The 21,145-nt window shown below is 35.4% G+C and overlaps 3 protein-coding genes across 4 annotated transcripts; all 3 read left to right on the top strand.

Moving 5' to 3' along the window:
• The first annotated feature begins 9,955 nt into the window (after positions 1–9,955).
• Positions 9,956–14,099, top strand: LOC122021574. 2 transcript variants are annotated; one of them, XM_042579698.1, is made up of 3 exons: positions 9,956–10,428; positions 13,548–13,647; positions 13,841–14,099. In XM_042579698.1, the coding sequence occupies exons 1-2, from the start codon at positions 10,008–10,010 to the stop codon at positions 13,616–13,618; spliced, it is 492 nt and encodes a 163-aa protein (XP_042435632.1). In that variant the 5' UTR covers positions 9,956–10,007; the 3' UTR covers positions 13,619–13,647; positions 13,841–14,099. The 2 variants fall into 2 exon arrangements, with proteins under 2 accessions (XP_042435632.1, XP_042435639.1); XM_042579705.1 differs by lacking the exons at positions 13,548–13,647; positions 13,841–14,099 and adding an exon at positions 12,445–13,508.
• Positions 14,100–14,659: 560 nt separating this feature from the next.
• Positions 14,660–15,573, top strand: LOC122021589 (transmembrane protein 230-like). The gene is made up of 3 exons (XM_042579716.1): positions 14,660–14,724; positions 14,798–15,115; positions 15,212–15,573. Exons 2-3 carry the CDS (start codon positions 14,923–14,925, stop codon positions 15,331–15,333), a joined length of 315 nt encoding a protein of 104 aa, XP_042435650.1. The 5' UTR covers positions 14,660–14,724; positions 14,798–14,922; the 3' UTR covers positions 15,334–15,573.
• Positions 15,574–18,562: 2,989 nt separating this feature from the next.
• LOC122021565 (glutaredoxin-C8-like) lies at positions 18,563–21,108 on the top strand. The gene is made up of 4 exons (XM_042579685.1): positions 18,563–18,796; positions 19,899–19,972; positions 20,690–20,788; positions 20,887–21,108. Exons 1-4 carry the CDS (start codon positions 18,636–18,638, stop codon positions 20,955–20,957), a joined length of 405 nt encoding a protein of 134 aa, XP_042435619.1. The 5' UTR covers positions 18,563–18,635; the 3' UTR covers positions 20,958–21,108.
• The last annotated feature ends 37 nt before the right edge of the window (positions 21,109–21,145 follow it).

The raw sequence follows: 21,145 nt of genomic DNA, 5'->3' as shown, positions 1-21,145 counted from the left end.
AGTTAATTAAGAGCGTGTGATCTTCCCCATCGGAAGGGACACAATCTTATTAATGAACTTAGTGTCAAGTAATGATATACACTTAGGCACGTCTAATAGTATCCTCCCCATCGGAGTCACTGCTATTATTCGTGTGACCAAAGGAAACCAACTATTAATTTTATTTGTCAAAAAGTTAGGTTGACAAGATAATAAAATTAATGAGTTAAACCCTCCTTTTACAAATGTTGAATTTGTATACGTCCACACAATCGTGGCATACAAAATTCACGGTGTTTTGAGGTGTTGGTTAATTTAAAATAGTATTGTTTGAGGAATCAATATTATTCTAAATTTAGAGTTCTGACCAAAAGTTATTTGTGATTCTTAGGATGACTTTCAACCCACTGGCCATCATACTAAAAGAGAATAGACTTACTGGTCCTAACTACATAGACATTGTTCTTACTGCTGAAAGCTACAAGTTTGTATTGACTGAGCCTTGCCCTGATACACCCAATGGTGAATCTACCCAAGAGGAGATTGAGTATCATAGGAAATGGGTAAAAGCAGATGAGATGGCGCGGTGTTACATTTTGGCTTCAATGTCAAATGTATTGCAATATCAGCATCAAGATTTACCAACAACCTATGATATTATGAACAATCTCAAGGAACTCTTTGGTCACCAGGATCGGGCCTCTAGGCAAGAAGCCATGAGAAAGATAATGACGACCACCATGCAAGAGGGTACTCCGGTGAGGGATCATATCTAAAGATGATGGCTTATCTGAATGAAATACAAATCCTTGGAGGAGAAATTGATGGGGAAACCCAGATCGATATGATCCTCCAAACGCTACCTAGAAGTTTTGAGCAATTCCGCCTGAATTACAATATGAATAAAAGGGTATATTCATTGGCGAAACTACTGACAGAACTTCAGGCAGCAGAAGGTTTGTTTCGTCACAATTCTCAGATTCACTATGCCGAAGATGGTTCTACTTCTAAACTGAAAGGAAAGAAGAAGAAGAAACAAGTTAGCTCAGCAAAGAAAGTGAATAAATCTCAGAGTACAGGACCTAAAGCTGGAATGAAGAAGCCGAAGGGCAAGTGCTTCATCTGCAAGCAGTCAGGACATTGGAAGGCGGATTGTCCTCGTAGGAATAAGAACAACAAAGGTATATCTCATGCTCTGGTTGTTGAAACATGTTTAGCGGTGTTATCTACCAGCACCTGGTGTGTAGATACGGGAGCCACTGATCAAGGTTCCAGGAAACCCGATGACTATATGAAGGGGAGATAACCGTCTACATGAGCAATGCTACTAAGGTGGCGGTTGTTGCAGTGGGAGACATCTACTTATCTTTTGATAGAAATAGGAAGTTGATTTTAAGAAATTGTCTTTATGTACCCAGATTTAGAAAGAATTTAATTTCAGTTTCTAAACTGTTTTTGGATGGATATTCTGTTTCTTTTAATAACAATGTAGTTATAAAGAGAAATAAAGTGATTATATGTTCTGGTGCATTAGTTGACAATTTGTATACTTTAAATCTAATTTCTCCCACAAAGTAAAATATGGAAATTTATAACACATCTTCTAACACTAATTAGAGAAAACAACCTTCGGAAATGAACCGAGCATATCTTTGGCATCTAAGGCTTGGTCATATTAACTTAAGTAGGATTCAAAGACTTATAGCCGATGGACTCTTGGATTCATTAGAGTTGGAAAATTTTCCAACTTGTGAATCTTGCTTGGAAGGTAAAATAACCAAGAGGCCTTTTAAGGCCAAGGGGTATAGAGCCAAAGAAGTGTTAGGATTGGTTCATTCTGATTTATGTGGTCCTATGTCTATCCAGGCGAGAGGTGGTTTTGAATATTTTGTCTCTTTTATAGATGACTATTCAAGATATGGATATATTTACCTAATGCGCCCCAAGTCCGAGTGCTTTGATAAGTTCAAAGAGTACAAGGCTGATGTGGAGAAACGACTAGGTAAAAGTATCAAGACACTACGATCTGATCGTGGTGGCGAATACCTCTTAGGAGAGTTTAGGAATTACTTATCAGAGGCCGGGATTCAATCATATTGGCGATTACTTGTCGCTGCTATGCTACTTGTTTATGGAGTTGAGCAACAACTTCAGAGAGATCAGACTCAGTTGTTCTGGGCTCTTTGTTCTCCTGAGCTCGGTCCTCAGTATGAGCGGTACGGGGACACCCTCTTCTTGCCATCTAGTCACGTAAAGAGAGAGAAACTTGAAATCGTCTCTATACTCTCTGAACATATATATATATATATATATATATATATATATATATATATATATATATATACAAATAGAAAACAAAATAAGAACTTTTATCTTACTTAAGCACACATAAACAAATATTTCTAAAGGTTTCTCTATACTGCAAATAATGAGTAAAGCCATAAATAAAAAAAATAAATAATTTAAGTACTTTCTTACTGGAAGACGGCAAGGCTGATGCTGATGTGTGTGTAATGCTGGAGAAAAGGAACTGCTCTGATACCAGCTGTAATGACCACCCTCCTCTTCACTTCTCACATTAAGGTGAACGTTACTTAGAACTCTCGGAAACTCAAAACATGCAATTAAGTATCAGCTGAAACATATCGATCTGCACATGCATGCTACGGTGATATAACTCAAAAGACTAATGTGTATAGCAAATGGGAACGGGAGAGTTCTATGAACAAAACTAGCAATACGAAAAGGAATTAATTCATCTAAATTTCCCTAACGCTCTAAAGACAGAATCTTTATAATCTTTTAACGAAGTGTCCCAAGGTTTCCATTCATCAGTCACCACACACCCATCACACATCTCCTTGTCGCCTTCCTTCTCTATAACTTTCCTTTTCCTTTATCTACAGTAAGAGGAAATGTAACTATAAGCGGACGCTTAGTAAACACTATCTAAACTCACAAAAACTCAAGGTGCATATATGTCTATATGTAACAGAAACTAAAACTACATGCTTAATGAAAGTCTGAAACTGAGGTGCTTAAACATATGGTTGTTCGTGTCCAGAAATTTCAAAGGAACCCAAAATCTGCAATGCCAATTATAATGCCGTTCACACTCAACAAAGACAGCAAAAAGGATAAATCTGCATCGCTACAAAAAGGCTGTTCACGCCTGTTCACTGGCAACGAAAGATTTAGGACTGCATACTAAAAAAAAAAAACTATTCACGCTTACTAAATCGGCAAAAGATCTAAAACTAGTATGCTCTTTGTGGGCTGTTCTTGCTCATGGAAATGCAAAAGAAATCCGGACTGCACACTTGAATTAAAGCTGTTCATGCTCGGATTTAACAAGGTAATCTGAAACTGAAAGACTAAACTACACAACGAAGGGACCTACAACTGCATGTTAAAAATAGCGACAAGAGATCTAACAACATGGTTAACACACAAATTGTTCCTACTAAAGAATTTCAAAGGAAATCCAAACTGCATGTTTAAATAAGCTACTAAAAGATCTAACTGAATACTCCCAGAAGCAAAGGCTGTTTGTGCCCAATGCATAGCACAGACAAAACTAAACAGTAAGCTCCCCTGTTCGCGCTCCTTTTGTAGCGCAAAACTAACACTTGCTGGAAATTTAAAACCTATGTAAAGCTTGTTTCGTTTGTTCAAAACTTATACTTTCATACTTCAAAATAATAATAAATTTCCTCTTGGGCCCAGGCATAGTACCAAAGCACACTCCCTAATAGAGACTGGGGTGGCGAGCCACCAGTCCTATGAGGGTGAAGACCTTGGTCTTACCAGGGCCGAGACCTCAGAATCGGGAACCTGGATTTGTTTAACGACAACCTCGGAAGTCGGGTACTAGCCTCTTCAAGTAAAATACTTGTTACCTGTTAATACTTCTCATATAAAATGCCCCGGCTTCTCTTCAAGCACTTGGCATGCTGGGGATCCAAATTCTGGAATTCGGAATCCTATAAAGACCTTGGTCTTGCTTTACCTACAACTACCCATAAGCCTCTAAAAGATCTAATAGGGCATATAACCACTCCACTGCATACTCATTTACATGGCTGCTCTTACTCATTGCAGCAAGGAAAAATCTAAAACAGAGATGCTACATATTTAGGTCATTTCTGCTCATCGCAGTAACAACGAAACTAAAACTACATGCTCAAATCTAAACCATTTCATGCTCATTGCCTAGCAACAAAACTGAAAACTGCAAGGCTAACTATGAGCCGATCATGCCCATTAAGGTAAAAAGAAAATCTAAATCTGAAATGCTAATTATAAGGGCTGAAGAATCTAAACCACATGTTTAATCTATACAATTTATTTTTTTCTTTTGAGATTCACGGCAACATGCTTCAAAAGCAACATTCTTTACAGCATGCTTCGAAAATAAAGAAGGAAACAAAGATCCGAGAGCTACTCCTACTGGAGGTGAGAAGCACTTATAGAGTTTCCTTGACTCACAACCGAGATCAGCTTCTAGGGTTTCAGAGAATCTCGCAAATTCCGGCGACTCCTCGCGTCTACGCGCTCTCCTCGACGAGGTGATCGTGCAGATGTGAAAAGCCCTCGGAATTGGGTCCTTGGCCGGCCGCCGGAGACGAAGCCTTAGCTTCCTCTTTTTGTTTTCACCCAAGCAGGGGACGCCGCGCGCAGTCGAGAGGAGGAGAGGTTTAGGTCAAGAGAGAATAAAAACCCCAATTCCTCTCTTAACTTACCCCTTTTTATACCTAGGGTATTTCTGTTATCTATCATCACATAAATTTACTTTCGCCCTCTATTTGATCAGCACAGCCTTGCTGGGTTCTTGGTCATCCGAAACAATTTAAGGCTTCCTCTTAACTAGAGGTCTCCGGTTCGATCCTTGGCCCGACCTTTTTTTGCCTCAACTTCGTTTCTTTTGGTAAAAATACCAAACGAACTCTGAAAATTGTATAAAAATACTCTAAAATTTCTAAAAATCGCTAGAATATTTCTAAAGCATTTCTAAATATTTATAAGCACTTTTAGAACTTGTAATGAGGAAATTTGAATTGTTACAAATTGTATAGACAACTTTGAAAATATCTAAACCGCATACTCAATACTGATTTTTCCCTCCACTTGTTTATTTTTGCTCGTCGAATCAATTGCTATACTATAGTAATTGCTTTGGTAAAGTTCTGTGATGAACAATAACTTTAATCGATTTCGATTGTTATAGTGATTATTAAAAAAAATGATTGAAAAGCCTCTATACTAAACGAGCACATAGAACTATGTTCCATGTCATTACAAGCTCTCTTTATCCATCGGTCTATTTTAGTTGAAACCAGTTAATGTATCTAGAGAGTTTGAATTCACATGGAATAAGGTTATATGTGTTTATCTAGTTTTCTTGATTATATCCATACTTTCAAACATTAATTTGATACATCATATTGAGAGTAGCAACTTTTTGAATACGAATCAGATTTTTCAGATACATTCGTGTTTAAAAATTTACTATTTTCAATACAATGTATCAAATTAATGCTGAGGGCATAGAAATAAACATGACAACTAGACAAGCATAGAGGATCTAGTTCTATGTCATTCTAAGCTTTCTATGTCCATCAGCCGATTTTGATTGAAACTAATCGATGAATTTAGAGAGCTTAGAAAGACATGATGCATAGTCTTCTTTGTTTCTCTAGTTCTCCTGATTATATTCATGCCCTCAAACATTAATTCGATACATTATATTAAGAGCAATGAATTATTTGTAGGGATCTAGCGCGCTAAACATGCTTAACCGCAGCGAAAAATTAACTAGATGCTCTCTAGAAGATCCATGCAAAGGAGAAAACAATCATATACTAAATTTTACATGAGAGGTATATCTTTGTTGTGTGTCATTCGCTATCCCTACAGCAACCTTTTTCTTTAGATGCATATCTCAGCGCGATCAAGCGTTCGCACCTCTACGGTATCCACACGAACACATCCTTCGTTTGTCATACGAATGAAGCCTTCAGAGAAGAACCATCTTCTTGTGCTAGCATGAAAACTGGTTCGGCCAAACTTGAAGATTCGACTAAGGAGGAGGGAGGAGGAGGAAGAGGGAGATCAGAGTCACTTTTTCTCATCTAATTCTCTTCACGTGAAAAATTCATGACAAAAACCTATTTATATTCATCCCATGAATACCAAGGGTTTTTTGTCTCTTTGTATTCCTCTAAATGGGTTGGATTATTATATTGGATTAACCATTAATCCAATAACCCAATAAGTCTAACCCGTTGAGTCTAACCCAGTAATCCAATGTGTCTAATTCGGATTGGACTCAATCTAATGAGTGGGTTCATTTGAGTCTAACTCAATGAGTAACCCAAAAAGACCTAATCATCTCATGATTGACTCTTAGGGCTAATTACTAACATTATTGAACACAAATCCAATTTTTTGGATATATTCAAGTTAAAAGATTCGTTGTTCTCAATATGGTATATCAAATTGATGTTTGAGAGCATGTATATAATCAAGAGAATTAGACAAGCATATATGACTTTGTTCCATGTCATTTTGAGTTCTCTAGGTGCATTAGTCAATTTTGACCAAAACCAGTTGATAGACCCAGGTAACTCGGAATGGCAGGAACCAAATCTTATATGTTCATTTGGTTCTTTTGATTTTATTTCCTCAAACATTATATTGAGAGTGACAATTTTTTAAATACAAATTGGACTTTTTAATTGATTGCTACAGTGTAGCAATCGATTTAGTAAAGTTATGTGACTATGAACAGAAATGTTAGTTGATTATTACACTTTAGCAATAGATTAATTTTAAAAAAAAAGATTAAAAAGTCTTTTATAATAAAAAATTTGCTGCTTATATGGTGTATTGAATTGATGTTTGAGGAATGGATATAATCAGGAGAAATAGACAAACACATAGGACCTTGTTATATGTCATTATGAGCTCTTTAGTTTCATCAATTATTTTCGATCAAAATTTTTAATCGATATTCATGTTACAATATATCGAATTGATGTTTGAGAGCATGAATATAATTAGAAGAACTAGACGAGCATATAGAACCTTGTTCTATGTCATTCTAAGCTCTCTATGTCTGTCAGCCAATTTTAGCCCAAATCGACTGATGGACCTAGAGAACTTAGAATGACATGAAACTAGATCTTATGTGTTCGTCTAGTTCTCCTGATTATATTCATACTCTTGAACATCATTTCCATATGGCATATTGAGAGTAAAATTTTTTTAAACAAGAATGTTTCCAAAAAATCTGATTCATATTAAAAAATTCACCTCTCAATATGATGTATTGGATTGATATGGATATAATTAAGAGAACTAGATGAGAACATAAGACCTTTTTCCATATTATTCCAAAATCTCTAGGTCCATTAGCCAATTTTGGCTGAAAGAATAATATGAAACTTAGAAAGTTCGGAATGACATCGATTCGATACACCATATTGAGAGCAGAGAATTTTTTATCATAGAAGATTTTTTAATTATTTTTTAAAAAAATACTTTTAATTGATTGCTACATTATAGCAATCAATTAAAGTTATTGTTCATGATCACAAAACTTTACAAGATGTAACAATCGATACGACGAGCGAAAACAAACAAGTGGAGGGACAAAATCAGTATCAGATATATGATTTGGGCATTTTTAAAGTTGCCTATGCGATTTGAGTAATATTGTAGTAATATTTGTAGCAAAAGGTGATTACGCTCACCTCAAGTGTCCCTCACAGTCTATCTATAGATTATGTGAAGGGAGGTAAATCATGAAATCAACTTATAGTTGACTGCCAAGTGACTAGAGGGTAAGAGGGGTTTTTTTTTCTGAGGGCATCGACGATCGGGAATTGACCCTTTGTCCTATTGTAGTAAAATTGTCACCCTATAGTCAAATGGACATCCTTTAGCCAACTAGGTGGTTGAGTAATTTGGCAATTTACATATAATTCCATGTTTTAATTTTTATTTTCTCATTTAATCATAAAAAGAAAATACTTGGAGCTGATAAGTCGCATAAATCACGATCTATCTTAATTACCATAACTTAGCTTTCAATTTGCCTCCGACCATCACATTAAATGTAAATAATCCGTCCTCCTCTATTTGAAATAAGGGGTGCTTCCGGTTCAATGTGCACTTCAAATAATTTTGTTTTCTCCATATTACCATATATCCAGAGTCAATAATTTTCTAGAATGAACTACTGAACTCAATCACTTACTGTCGTTACTCAACAATTTTCCGTTGAGATCAATCTTGTAGAGGTGCTCAAATTAGATCAGTGATGGATTTCTAGGTTTCGTTGTAAACCTAATTGATTATTTCCAATTACGTAAATCAATAGTTCAAACCGCACTCAAAGATAGGACATTTCCATTGATTTAGGAATTTTTATACCAGAAATAATAGTATCTCCAATTATAGTCCCTTTGTGATGTAAAATATATCTCTTCTCGCCATTCCATAGTGTATAAGACAATAGGGGTAAGCAGTCAACCCTCCAAATCGACCAACCCGCTTATACCGACCTGAACCGAACCGAAAAAAAATAATCCGTCGGATATATGGCCGGATGTAGGGTCATGATATTGCATTATCTGATCTAGTAGGGTCGGATAGTTTTTTATCCTATAACCGAACCAACCTGATCCACGATCACCCTCTACTTATAGCAACTACTGTTGATAAGCTGCTACACGTTGTAGCAGCTACTGTCGATAAGCTGCTACACGTTGTAATAGCTATTTCCGATTAGCTGCTACAACGTATAATGAGTAATGTCTATTATCATTTTAAAATATTTTTTTTGTTGTATTTATATTTATATTTTATATTTTATTGGATATATGGTCGGATATCCAAATAAATGATAACCCGTCGGATATCTGATACATAAGAATCGTCGGATATAGGGTCAGATGTAGGTCCTGATATTACATTATCTGATCTAGTAGGGTCGGATAGTTTTTTATCCTAATAACTGAATCAATCCGATCTGTGATCACCCCTATAAGACAAATGTATGCATTTCGATAAGTTATATATTTATATCAAAAGATGATTATTCTCACTACGGTGTAAACGAATTGAATCAAGCTGAATATGTAGAAAAATTTAAGACTCGAATTCGGCTCGAAATAGGTATATTCAAGTCCGAGCTCAATTTGAAGCTCGAAAAATTAAAATATTTGGTTCGAGTTTAGTTCGAATTAGAACTCGGATTCGAGTTCGGCTCGAAATATTCGAATATGTTTGTGAACTATTCGAATTATTGCTCAAATATAAGTTCGAAAGGCTCGAAATTTATTTATTTAATATATATTTAACTTATATTAATAAATATTAAGGTTTGCGAGCGGCTCGAACAATATAATTTGGGTTCGAGTTTGGCTAGAAAAAAGTTCAAACATGTTCGAGTTCGGCTCGAATTCGATAAATTCAAACATGAATCAAATATTTTTCAGACCGGCTTGCAAAACTCACGAGCTGATTCGAATCATTTGCAGCCCTAACGTTCACCCCAAAAATCCCTCATAACATGCCATCAGATTATAAAAAGGAAATAAATCACAAGGTAAATCACAAATACATGCATTCCGATAAGTAGCATATTTTTTTTTTCTGACAATATACATCCATCGAGAGAATTGATCCTTTATCCTTTGTAATAAAGTTAACATCCTTTAGTCATTTAGTACCTCCGTGGGAGGATAGATCCTCTAGTCCGTAATTTATAGATCCTTGATTTGGATGGACCCTACTAATTTAAAAGTGAGCTCTATCTAAATCAATGATCCTTGTACAGTGAACCATACTCTGGTCCACAAATTGCGGACCAGAGGATCCCTACCCCCTCCGTGGGCGATTGAGTCGAATAATTTGCCGATTTACATATAAGTCGATGTTTTAATTTTTATTTTCTCATTTAATCATAAAAGAGAAAAATACTTGAGCTGATAAGTCGCATAATTCCGCTTCAATTCCTCTTCATGACTCGATTTCTCAACGCCGGAACCCTAGCCGGAGCCTTGACGGCCTCGTCCTGCGGCCTCGTCAGCCGATCTCGAGCCTCGGTCGTCCTCAACCTCCGCCGCTTCTCCAGCCGTCCCCAGAAGGTGCAGCTTTTTGAACTGGAGGTCGACGCGGATGGTTCCTCGTCGGAGGTGGAGGTTCTGGGTATGCGCCGACTCGAGGACGCCATCCGTGCCATTATAGTCCGTAGATCTGCTCCCGATTGGCTTCCTTTTGTCCCTGGCTCCTCCTACTGGGTGCCGCCCCGCAGGCGCCACCACGGGCGCCACCGCGGGGTGGTGGAGTTCATCAGCAGTCTCACCAATCCAATGACGGATGAGGAGATGATGTCCTTCACTACCGCTCGTGGCTGGCCCTCTTCTGCCTATTTTGTTGGAGGTAAGGAAACAAGCCATTTTCTGTCTCTTATTTTGAACTGGCTCTGATAGATTCGCTGCCTTTGTATTCTAAAGTTCAAGTTTTTGAGGGTGCAGTTGATTCTTGATTAATGTATTGGATTTTTGAGATCCAGTTCATCTTTCTTGGAGTAATTTTATCATTCAAGACCAGGAATTACTGGGTGCAAAAGTTATACATCATTTTATACTTATAAACAACCAAGTTTTTCATAAAAAGACCACACAAGCGGGTTTTGAAGGGAACTGCATAGCAACCACCTATGATCGCATATAGCTTATGTTTTAAGTTATCTTACTTGATTCATTTTTGACCAACTCAATTTGACTTGATATCCCTTTCTATCCTATTGGCAGTTTGAAACCTGTCAAGTCATAAACACTTAGATGGTAATTCTATGAATACTATTATATATGATCTATACATTGTGTATTGATTATTGTATTTTATGTGTTTTGCGTTATATGGTTGATATATATCATTTTATGGGAAGCATGAATTAGATGGCATTAATAAATATTTGTTGTTCTATTTATGTTATATTTATCAACCACACCCTCAATATTCCACTTGTGCTATATAATTGACCAGCCTCAAATTATCTGCATAGGTTTTTTGAAACGTTACTAATAAGTGAGACAAATGAGAAAATAACAGCTCTCCAAAATGCACTAGAGGTAAATAAAATTTCCTCAAATTTATGGATTTAAATTTCTTGTGAGATTTTTTTATCTTAGCCTATTAAAATGGAAAAAGTTGGATACGTTTCTTAATCAGTTGGGATTTTTTTTTCTTAAAAAAATGATAAACTCAGTTAGCCTCATTGATTGGTCCTGGGTGACCGGCCCGATCCCAAAGAATTTTCCCACTGACCACCAGGCTAAATTGGAAGTATTCATGGCGGGCGGCTAGAAATCCCAGCATCCTTTGGTTGCGAGCCTCATTTGGAAAAAAAATTCCTGCAAATTCGTCGTAGCTGGGATCGAATTGTGGGTGCTTGGGTGATAATTTGAATGCCCTGTTGTTGCATTATAGCTCCTGGGGTAGGAATTTATTTTTTTCTAAAAGAAGTAACAAATGAGTGTTGCAATAAAGCAAAATAATAGATCAACACAATAATGTATTTAACAAAGAATTTTTTAACACACACACACACACACAAACTGAAATAGAAGAATATAATTGTCAAACTACCAAGAAAGGGTTGATTTGCAGACTGTAATAAATCTAAAACAATGTTTTAGATAAGATATGTATGTAAATGATAAACACAAAGTACAATGAGCATGCAAAGTAACATATAGTGGCTTGGAGTCACCACGTACAAGATATAGTGGCCACTTTGACATAGTGAAACTTACCATTCTGCACATCAATTGAAACTGGCATGGATTGGCATGAAAAGCTTATCGTTACTAGTCAAAACCATGGTTGTACAAGGAAATTTTGCCCATCATACTTCTTATTCCATATGTCAGTGAAGCTTTTGCTCATTGATGGGCTGTGGGTTTTCCCAAATAAGATGAAGAAGACTTTGCTCATACAAAATAGTGATAAAATTTTAAGATTAGAAGGCTACTCTTGATTATTGTAGAGAAAACATATATAATATAAGAGGAAAATCGGATATCTGTGAATAAAATTGAAATATTAAATTTATGAATTTTGACCAAAATACAAGAATGGAGAAATAATAATTATTAGAATTTGTTTTTTAAATAAGAGTGTTCATTTGATATTTTCAAAATTCTGAAATGACATCCTGTGCTTTTCATTATATTGAGAGGAGTCCTGAGAGAATAAAAACATCTTGAACTCAGAAGTTTAGTAGAGCTTCTGTTAATTTTATATACCCTTTATTCTCTTTTACATAGGTTTATTTCTTTCCACCGACATAGCTACATATTGAACCATATACACCCTCTTTTACATTTTCTTTTATGCATTTTTTATATTGCATCTTACGAATCCTGTATTGTTTTGATGGGTACATATCAGGGCATATAGATATTGCTCATTCCTAGATGGCGAAAATGCAAGGTGGATGGACTTGGCAGAATAAATTTCTTATTACTGTAACTAATGCACTAATGAAGAGCATGAATAACTTCGGTTATATTGTATGGATTTGGAAAATATAGTTCTAGTTTCTCTTGTTTTGCTGCCATCATATGCATGTTAGCTTACAAAAATGTCGGATCTTAAATTCTGAAGTTTTCAAGTTTTGTAAAATTGTCGTCCATCTACATGTTGGATAATTGAATGTTTTCTTGATTTATATAAAAACTGTGGGTCCACATCTAATTTCTCTTTTTACACTAAGCTCTCTCTTTTGTTTATTAATGCTAAATTTCCCTTTTTAGTTTATGCCGTTCAACAATTAGTATTACTGAAAGAGGTTTTTTTTTATTACTTGGGATTGTTTATATTCTACAACAACAATCAAGTCTTATCCTACTAGGTGTACTGTTTTTATCTGAGTTTTAATTTTATTTATATTTCCATTATACTTTTATTTGAAGTTTGTATGATGAAGCATATGTTATCCTTTTTACCATTTGGTATATTTTAGGTGTAGTATATATACTTCTCTTATCTATGGGGAACACTGAAAGCTTTCTTTTGCTATGCCATCCATGTGTGAGTTAAATATGTAGGGGGACGAATGATACAACATCCGCATATGCGTTAAATATGGAGGAGGATGAATGATACAACATCCATGTGTGAGTTAAATATGGAGGAGGATGAATGATGCCACAATATCGAAACCAGACTAACAAACTGATGTACATGCTTCATTGTTTCAAATTTTAGCACTTGAAACTTGTTTAAAGTGATTAACTTTTTAAGATAAATTTTAATTAAATTACAGAAGAAGTCATGATTTAACATTCCTGGAAATATTTCTATTCCAGATACTGGTTTAGCCCTTTGATTGAGCCAATTAATATCCACCTATGCTTTAAAAATTAGTCCAAAGGCAAAAGCTCATAGATTGTTCGACTACTTTAAAAAAGACAATAAAGTGAAGTCTTTATTTACCATAGAACTTGCCTTTGGTTATAATTTAGTATTCATGTACCTTTTGTGAACTACAGGGACATCTCTACATCCAAGAAAGGAGAGCCAAGAGAGGACCAATGTCAAATCGGATGATGAAGAAAGCTAACTGTTACCTCCTAACATTCTTCATCTGAGGTGAGTGCTTTTGTTATATATGACGAACCAGAGAACTGCCATGAAATTACTCCTTTTGCATTTATAAATATTGCGTTCGAGTGCAATATATTGATGGAATACCCATTTATTCACTGCCTAAGCTCTATAAATGTGAACTGCAAGTGGCTTGTTCTTAAGGTTCCCAAACTAAATCGTTTCTCTTGTTATGCAGGCTCTCTCCCGTTGATTAGTGTCTATATTCCAATACTGAATCACTCCATTTCCGTTGTAATGCTTAATGAGATGGGAGAAGAAGCTCTTTGGTGCCACCCCCACAATAAAAATACTCCCAGTGGTAAAAACAATGGTAAAATATTTCCAAATGTGATACGTAAGATCTTCTGTGCTTACTCCCGGATGGAACTTAATATACTGTACATTATCTATCGTTATAAAACTACCCTTTTGAGGATGGTCCAAGATTGTGATTATCAAACTGTGACATCAAAGTTAGATCTCATTGTGGCATGATAAAAAAAAAATTAATCAGGTTGGGTAATGTTGGGTAACGTTGAGTCTGGGATAATCGGTTCGGTGCTATGGGAGTTTTCTATTAGTTATCAAGATTAAACGGGAAGCGTTCACAGCGGGTAGTTTAGGAGTTCAGTATTTTTTTAGTTGCATGTCCATTTAAAGATTTTTTTTTTTTGGTTGTAAATTCGCTATTGTGGCGTGGTAAAGCAAATACTTAATGTGAATTCGATCTCACTGCGGCGTTGACTCGTTGATACTTAAAATTAATTTTAATAGATCAGCAGGTACTTTCAAATCGCTGTTTTTTATTATTATCTTTTTTTTAAATTGGCATTAGATATTCAATTTAATTAATCGATTTGGTCTAATGAAAAATTTTCAGTCAGCATAAATCGTGAAGTATATATATTCTCGGGAAAAAAATTGTAAATAAAAAAATAAATGGCGTCCTTGTTATTTCCATTAATATTTAATTGGACGGATTGATCCATTTGAATTCTGGGGGAAGTGAGATCCGGTCATACCCAGACCTTGACCGGGTCAGATCCATGATCCAATGGACCGATCTAATTCCAATTTCGGGTACGTCGCTGATTTATTAAACCACCCATCCGTTCCGGCCTGCCTCCTTCACCAAGTTTCTACCCCCTCGCAGGAGAAATAGACGACGAGCAGCTCTCCGAATCGCCGTTCACCCCATCAATTGCTTCGCTTCCTCTCTCTCTCTCTCTGATCTCTCCTTAGAAAACCCTAGTCGATTTGAGGAAGAAACTCGCGGTCATGGCCTACGTTGATCACGCCTTCTCCATCTCCGACGAGGACATCTTCATGGGAGACACCAGCCGTGCCATCCAGAACCGCCCGCCTGTCAAGGAGATTGCATTCGCCGTATCCCTCCTCGTCTTCGGCTCCGTTTCCATCGTCGTCGGCTTAATCATGGCCGCCAACCGCATCGGCGGCGATCGCGCCCACGGTGAATTTCCTTTTCTTGCTATCATTCTATTTTCTTGTTTTGTTTCAACTAATTTCTGATCCCTGTGGGTTGGATTTGGATGGATGGACGGTTTAGGGGTTTTCTTTGCGATACTGGGATCGGTGCTGTTCCTGCCAGGGTTTTACTACACGAGGATAGCGTATTACGCGTACCAGGGTTATAAAGGCTTCACCTTTGACAACATTCCTATAGTCTGACTGTGGTTTTTAATCTTTCAATCATGAGAGTTTCGGCTTTGTATGACTTCTTCCCTGTATAGATTACTTAATCGAAGCTATAATTGGTCAACTTGATATGTACATACTGCATTAAATCAAGCCTTTGAAGTGCTTGTTGAACAGTCCAAATTAAAAGAAGTAATTTGTTGTCGTTTGGATCGTATGAAATGTTAGTGAAAATTTCATGTATATTGCACTATGTAATTGCACTTTGACAAATGAAAGTTGTCTCAATTTAGTTTACAATCCTGTTTAATTTTCTTGACATATAATGCTTTAGGTGTCTTGTTATTATTTCTCTTCATGTTATCCCTTTTAAATGTGGTTTCTGCAGTTAAAGGTTAGTTCTTTTTGAGCCTCTCAACTAATTTTCGCCTGTACATTGTTTGGACTAGAATCTTTGTGTTATCTAGGGATAAGAAAGGAGAAGATTTATCAATTTCTCTTATTTACTAAGAAGAAAGCAAAGAACACTTGGAGGGAATTTAATTCCATCCAAAATTCTCTATATCTTTCCTGCTCAGATTGAAAGAAATATAGTTTAAAAATTTAAACTGAAAGTCGTTAGTTCTGATATGAGCCTGTATTCTACATTCTTGTGCATGCTTCGTTAGTGCATTGTCTTGTGCAAGAAGATATATTTTTCCCTCTTTTATTAGTTGATGCCATTCTATTTATGTTCTTCTCCTGGTGTTTGACATAGCCAATATGTTATTTAGACTCGAATGAGATTTTATTGCACTGAAAGAAAACATCAGGTCCATATAATTGTTCAGTGTGTATTGTTCGGTACATTTGTTTTCTCCAATATATTATCAGTTGGGTTGTTTCAACGAGAACTTTTGTTTTGCTTGGTGATGCTAGCATAAAAAACCAGCATGCCAACATTTGGATTAATGAAATTATTATTTATTTCTCACGGCTCTCTCAAGTTTGAACAATGTATAGTGTCTTCAGTTTATACCCTTAATTTTTTTTTCTCTGTGTGATTGTGAGTCTATTGAATGATGTGCTTAACTGGTTATTTGTCACTGAAAAGCAAATATCAGCCAAGTAAACTCGATAGTTTTTGCTTTTCAGAGAGATGCAAAGACATTAATTATTTGAGAAAACTTTAATATTAAATTTTATACTCGTTTCATAAATTTTTCATTAGTATTTTCCATTTTCTGTATCCTGGTATTTTAGATTGGCTTGGTAATATTATCATCCTTTTAGAATACAATCGGCCCTTCATAGAAAGAAAGAACATCACTTGGTATTTGTTCTTTACCTTGCTCCTTAAAGCATGCATTATTCGTCTTGCTTCCCATGACCTATCGAGTGGCTAAGGATGGGATAAGTCTTTTTTTTTTCTTTGAACATGCGTCTATGTCCGTCAGAAGTTGATGTCTATCCATTCTAGCAAATGGGTGGATGAATGATGTTAGTTGTCGGTTAACTGACGGGATATTGGTGAGTGACCGTGGTAAAATTGCTGATTAATGCCAATTAGATATGGAATTATATCATCATTTTAATATTATATATGTACTATTTTTTAAAATATAATAATTTATTAATTTTAAAAATTGGTATTTGGCTTGGTAAACTCGCAAAGTTTTATAAACTGGTATTAGGTTTAGTTTTAGGTACCCAAATTTGAAAAATATCTAAAACATATACTTAACTTTTATATTTATTAAAAGGTATATTTATTTATTTATTTTTAAAAAAAATATCATTTTTCTTTCTCATAAAATATTATTTAAAAAATAAAATAAAAGCTTTTGGAATAACTTTTGTCTCTTTCCATTCTATGTGCATTCGCAACACCACTAGAACTAAAATAGGCTCATGAAAATATAATTGATCATAAAATCATGACTAAGAGGACTAATAGCTCCTAATGATTGGTATACTTGTAATTATGTAGGGGTGGTTATTTTAATATGGGATGGAATTAATTTTAAATGGTGTAAAATATTTTATTAGGTACTTTAATTTTTACATGAAAAAAACTGGTTAAGGGAAAATATTTTCATAATTTATCTATCTATATCTAATCAGAAGTCAATGATTCTAGAGCGCCTGAAAAAATATTATCAAATAGTAATTGTAAAATTATAAATCACCCTCAGCGGCTCCAAAATTATAATAGTGGTGTAGTAAGCTCATCTATGTATTAGTCATATTTTCACAGGCAATTATGGCCCAGTAGTGATTTTGATGTCATCACTTGGCTATTAGACAAATATAAAGTTTATTTGCCCTAAGATAGGGTGCATCAACATGACATTTTCTTTCTTCACGTTAGCTTAGAAACATGTTGTCGAAGATGTTAGAATGAATGAATTATTTTTTACCACATCAATAATAATATTTCAGTGATTCAACATATTCTTGGTTTAATCTCGAAGTAGGGGTTAGGGGTGTAATCGAGCCGAGTCGAGCTGAACTTTTGGATATTTGAGTTTGACTCGTTTATAATCGAACCGAGCTCGAGTTTTATTTAACGAATATATTCATGACTCACGAGCTTATTCGAGTTTTTATCGAGCCTAAACGAGCTTAATAAATATAAATTATAATATTCTTATTAAAATTTATAATTTTATTCTAATAAATAAATTTAATATATTTGTCTATGTTTTTCATAAGTAGAGTATAAAATCTATAAATTCAATATCAAAATTATTATTTTTTTTATTTAAAAGTTGATTCATGAGCTTAACGAACATGCTCACGAGCTAACGAGCCGAATATTGTGAAGCTTGAACTTGATTTGTTTATCTTAACGAGCTTTATTAAACGAGCTTAAACGAACTTTTATCGAATCGAGTTTCGAATAGTTCACGAGCGGCTTGACTTATTTACACCCCTAGTAAAGTCAAGTCAGTTAATATAAGAATTAATTAGTTTGAAAATATAAAAAATTGAATTATCAAAAAAATAATTATAATAATAAAGTCTATTTTCAAGATTAATTGAATAAATTTGGATCGGGCGGCTGTGATTTCACAACACTGAGCTTGCGTGCGGGCTGCGGGCGCAAATGATCGCGCTTTCGCTGGGGTTTCTTAATTTCTTTAACGATTTTATTATTTTTTTGTCAATAAAGAAAAATGGTAAATCGGTGTGTTTTTAGTAAATATTAAAGTTATGTGCGTGTTTTTGTAAAGTAGGGTACGGTAAATTAACCTTTTCACAATCTACCTTTAATTAAATTTGATTCGCCTCAAGCCAATTTGCGTCCAGATCGAGATCGGGAATCGGGGAGGCGTAGCTTAGCGATCAGGACTATGGCAGCGATCGGCTGGCGGATAGGAGTGATGGCACTGGCGGCGCTCTCGGTGGTGGCTCTCCTCGTCTTGTCGGACGCTTCCGACGCCAAAAAATTGTCTTTTATCAAGAAGACCGTCAAGAAGCACGACGTTGTCATCTTCTCCAAGTCTTACTGCCCGTAAATTCGTCTCTCACTTGTTCCCTCGAAACCCTAATTTGTGGCATGAAGCTAATTGCTTTGCCCTATGTGTTGTACGGTGTGGGATGTTTCTTCATGATCAATGATTACTTTGTTCGTTTTTAAAAAAAAAAACGTTTTACATAGAAGTCTTGTTATTTGTTCTTGAATATTGCTATTTCTTGCTCAGTTTCTTGTTCATTTGAGCTTTTTATATGTTGATTTACTAGAAACGGTGATTCATGATCTAGGGCTTGCAATTGGGGGTAGTCGTCATCCTCAGTAAGCTAATTTTGGATGCCGCAATTGTAATTTGTTATAGTGGTAAAAAAAAAATTGCTTGCATGAACATTAGCATGCGTTCTGGATGCTTGATTAGGTTTTCGCCAATGACGGATTAGGGAGTTTTACATCGATATGTACATCTAGCAACTATGCGTTTATTTATCTAAATGTCAGATTCCAACAAGGGGAGTTCACTGAAGCCACTTATGAGTTAACAGTTAAGACTTCTTTGTTTTTAATGACTTGTGTACCTGCTAGGACTTGATCTTATGCTATTCGTTGTTCAAATTAGATATTGATGTCAATGTGCCTTTTTAGCAAGTTAACATAGCAGTTAGCTGAAAACTGTTGGTTGTTTTTTAGAATGTCTAGAATTCAAATATAATTGTTAAAATTGGAATATCATGACCCAGCTAAATTTCCGGCTATATTTTCCTGACCATATTTTGTGTTTGTAAAATGTCTCTTATCAATATTAAGGCTCGTAATCTACTAAGTTGATGTCTTGGTTGGTTGTGGGAAACTGACCTATTGATTAGCATTGTGATTATGAAGTATTAACTGAATCATTTACAAAGCTTTCAGCATGGTTATTATGCCCAGAAAAAATGACTTTAACATTCTTTATAAGTGTAATGCTTCAATATAGTTTTCTTGTGAAATTATGGGATCACAGTAGTATAAATGCAGTAAAGATGCCATGGATTGGAATGCAATAGTTAGTTAGCTACTTCCCTCAATGTGATGTTAGTTTCAGAGACTCATATGGATTTAGTTCACCACTGACATACTTTCCTGTTTGCATTTTGGTTTGCAGGTACTGCAGAAGAGCAAAAGGTGTTTTTAAGGAACTGGGAAAGGATCCTTTTGTTGTGGAGTTGGATCAAAGAGGTTTGCTCATTAACTTTCATCTCTTAACTTTACCTTTTTGTTAACATTTACTCATCTATGCCCTACTATATGATAAATTAGGTATTCATGAAATTAGAAGGTACATATAGTTCTATATGAGGAAAATGGGACCGGGATTCAAATATTGTACACTAAAGAAATCCACACATTTATGCCTCAAAACCACAATGGGACCATCTAGCAAAATATAAAATGCATAAGAAAATGTTAGGTGGTCAAAAAAGCTCAAATTCAATCATTCCTTTTACATTTTAAAACTCATTTATTTTGAATCTCAATGAATGATACCAGCAAGATTTGTTGATTATTTTTATTAAATATAACGTGTGTGTTTTTCTTTACACCACAAGTCTCGTACACTATCCAAAACAATGACTAGATTGTTAGGTTGTTTCTTTTGCAGTTTGTTAGGTGCTTTTCTTTTTTGAAAAACAATCTGTGTCACGAGTGCCATTCACTCATACTTTTGCAATCAAAGCACAGACCAAATGTTCAGACTTGCCCAAGAAGGATGTATGCTCAGCCTTTCTTGGACCCAAAGTTAGAGAGAATAAGCTTTGCAGTTTGCACTCCCTATCCTTTTTTGAGTTTGCATTGATGCTTTGCACATATTTAGCTAACCACAAATGGGAGCAATCCCAATGTTTAACTTTTTACCTTCTTTAGTTTGCCACTTACTATTGTAGCTACTAACAGATGATGGCCCTGAGATCCAAGATGCCTTGTCTGAGTTTATTGGTAGGCGTACCGTGCCTCAAGTGTTCATCCATGGGAAGCATTTAGGCGGTTCTGATGGTAAATACGCTCATTTACCTTTGTTTACAATTTACAACAATCAACATATGATTTGTTTTCTCATTTACATTCGAATCGTGGTTCTTAATGCTTTTCAGATACTGTCGAGGCATATGAAAGTGGAAAGCTTCAGACTCTTCTAGGTATTGACACAAAAGATCTTAAATGAGAACGTGGATCAATGTTCCGACGTTAGTTAATCAGGACTCGGATGTTCTAAGGCTTTTTGAATTTAAGGATCGATGCCCTTGTGATCTTATGAATGATAAAAACCTTGACTGCTATTCAATAATTCTTCTTTTTAACATTTTACACTTTTATATTTGTTATCTCTGGACGAGTTGTCAGGGGGTGTAA

The sequence above is a fragment of the Zingiber officinale genome, chromosome 1A, assembly GCF_018446385.1.
Source record: "Zingiber officinale cultivar Zhangliang chromosome 1A, Zo_v1.1, whole genome shotgun sequence".
In the NCBI taxonomy this organism is placed as follows: domain Eukaryota; kingdom Viridiplantae; phylum Streptophyta; class Magnoliopsida; order Zingiberales; family Zingiberaceae; genus Zingiber; species Zingiber officinale.
Note: the sequence above shows the minus strand (reverse complement) of the source record. Positions and strands in the feature narration are given on the sequence as shown.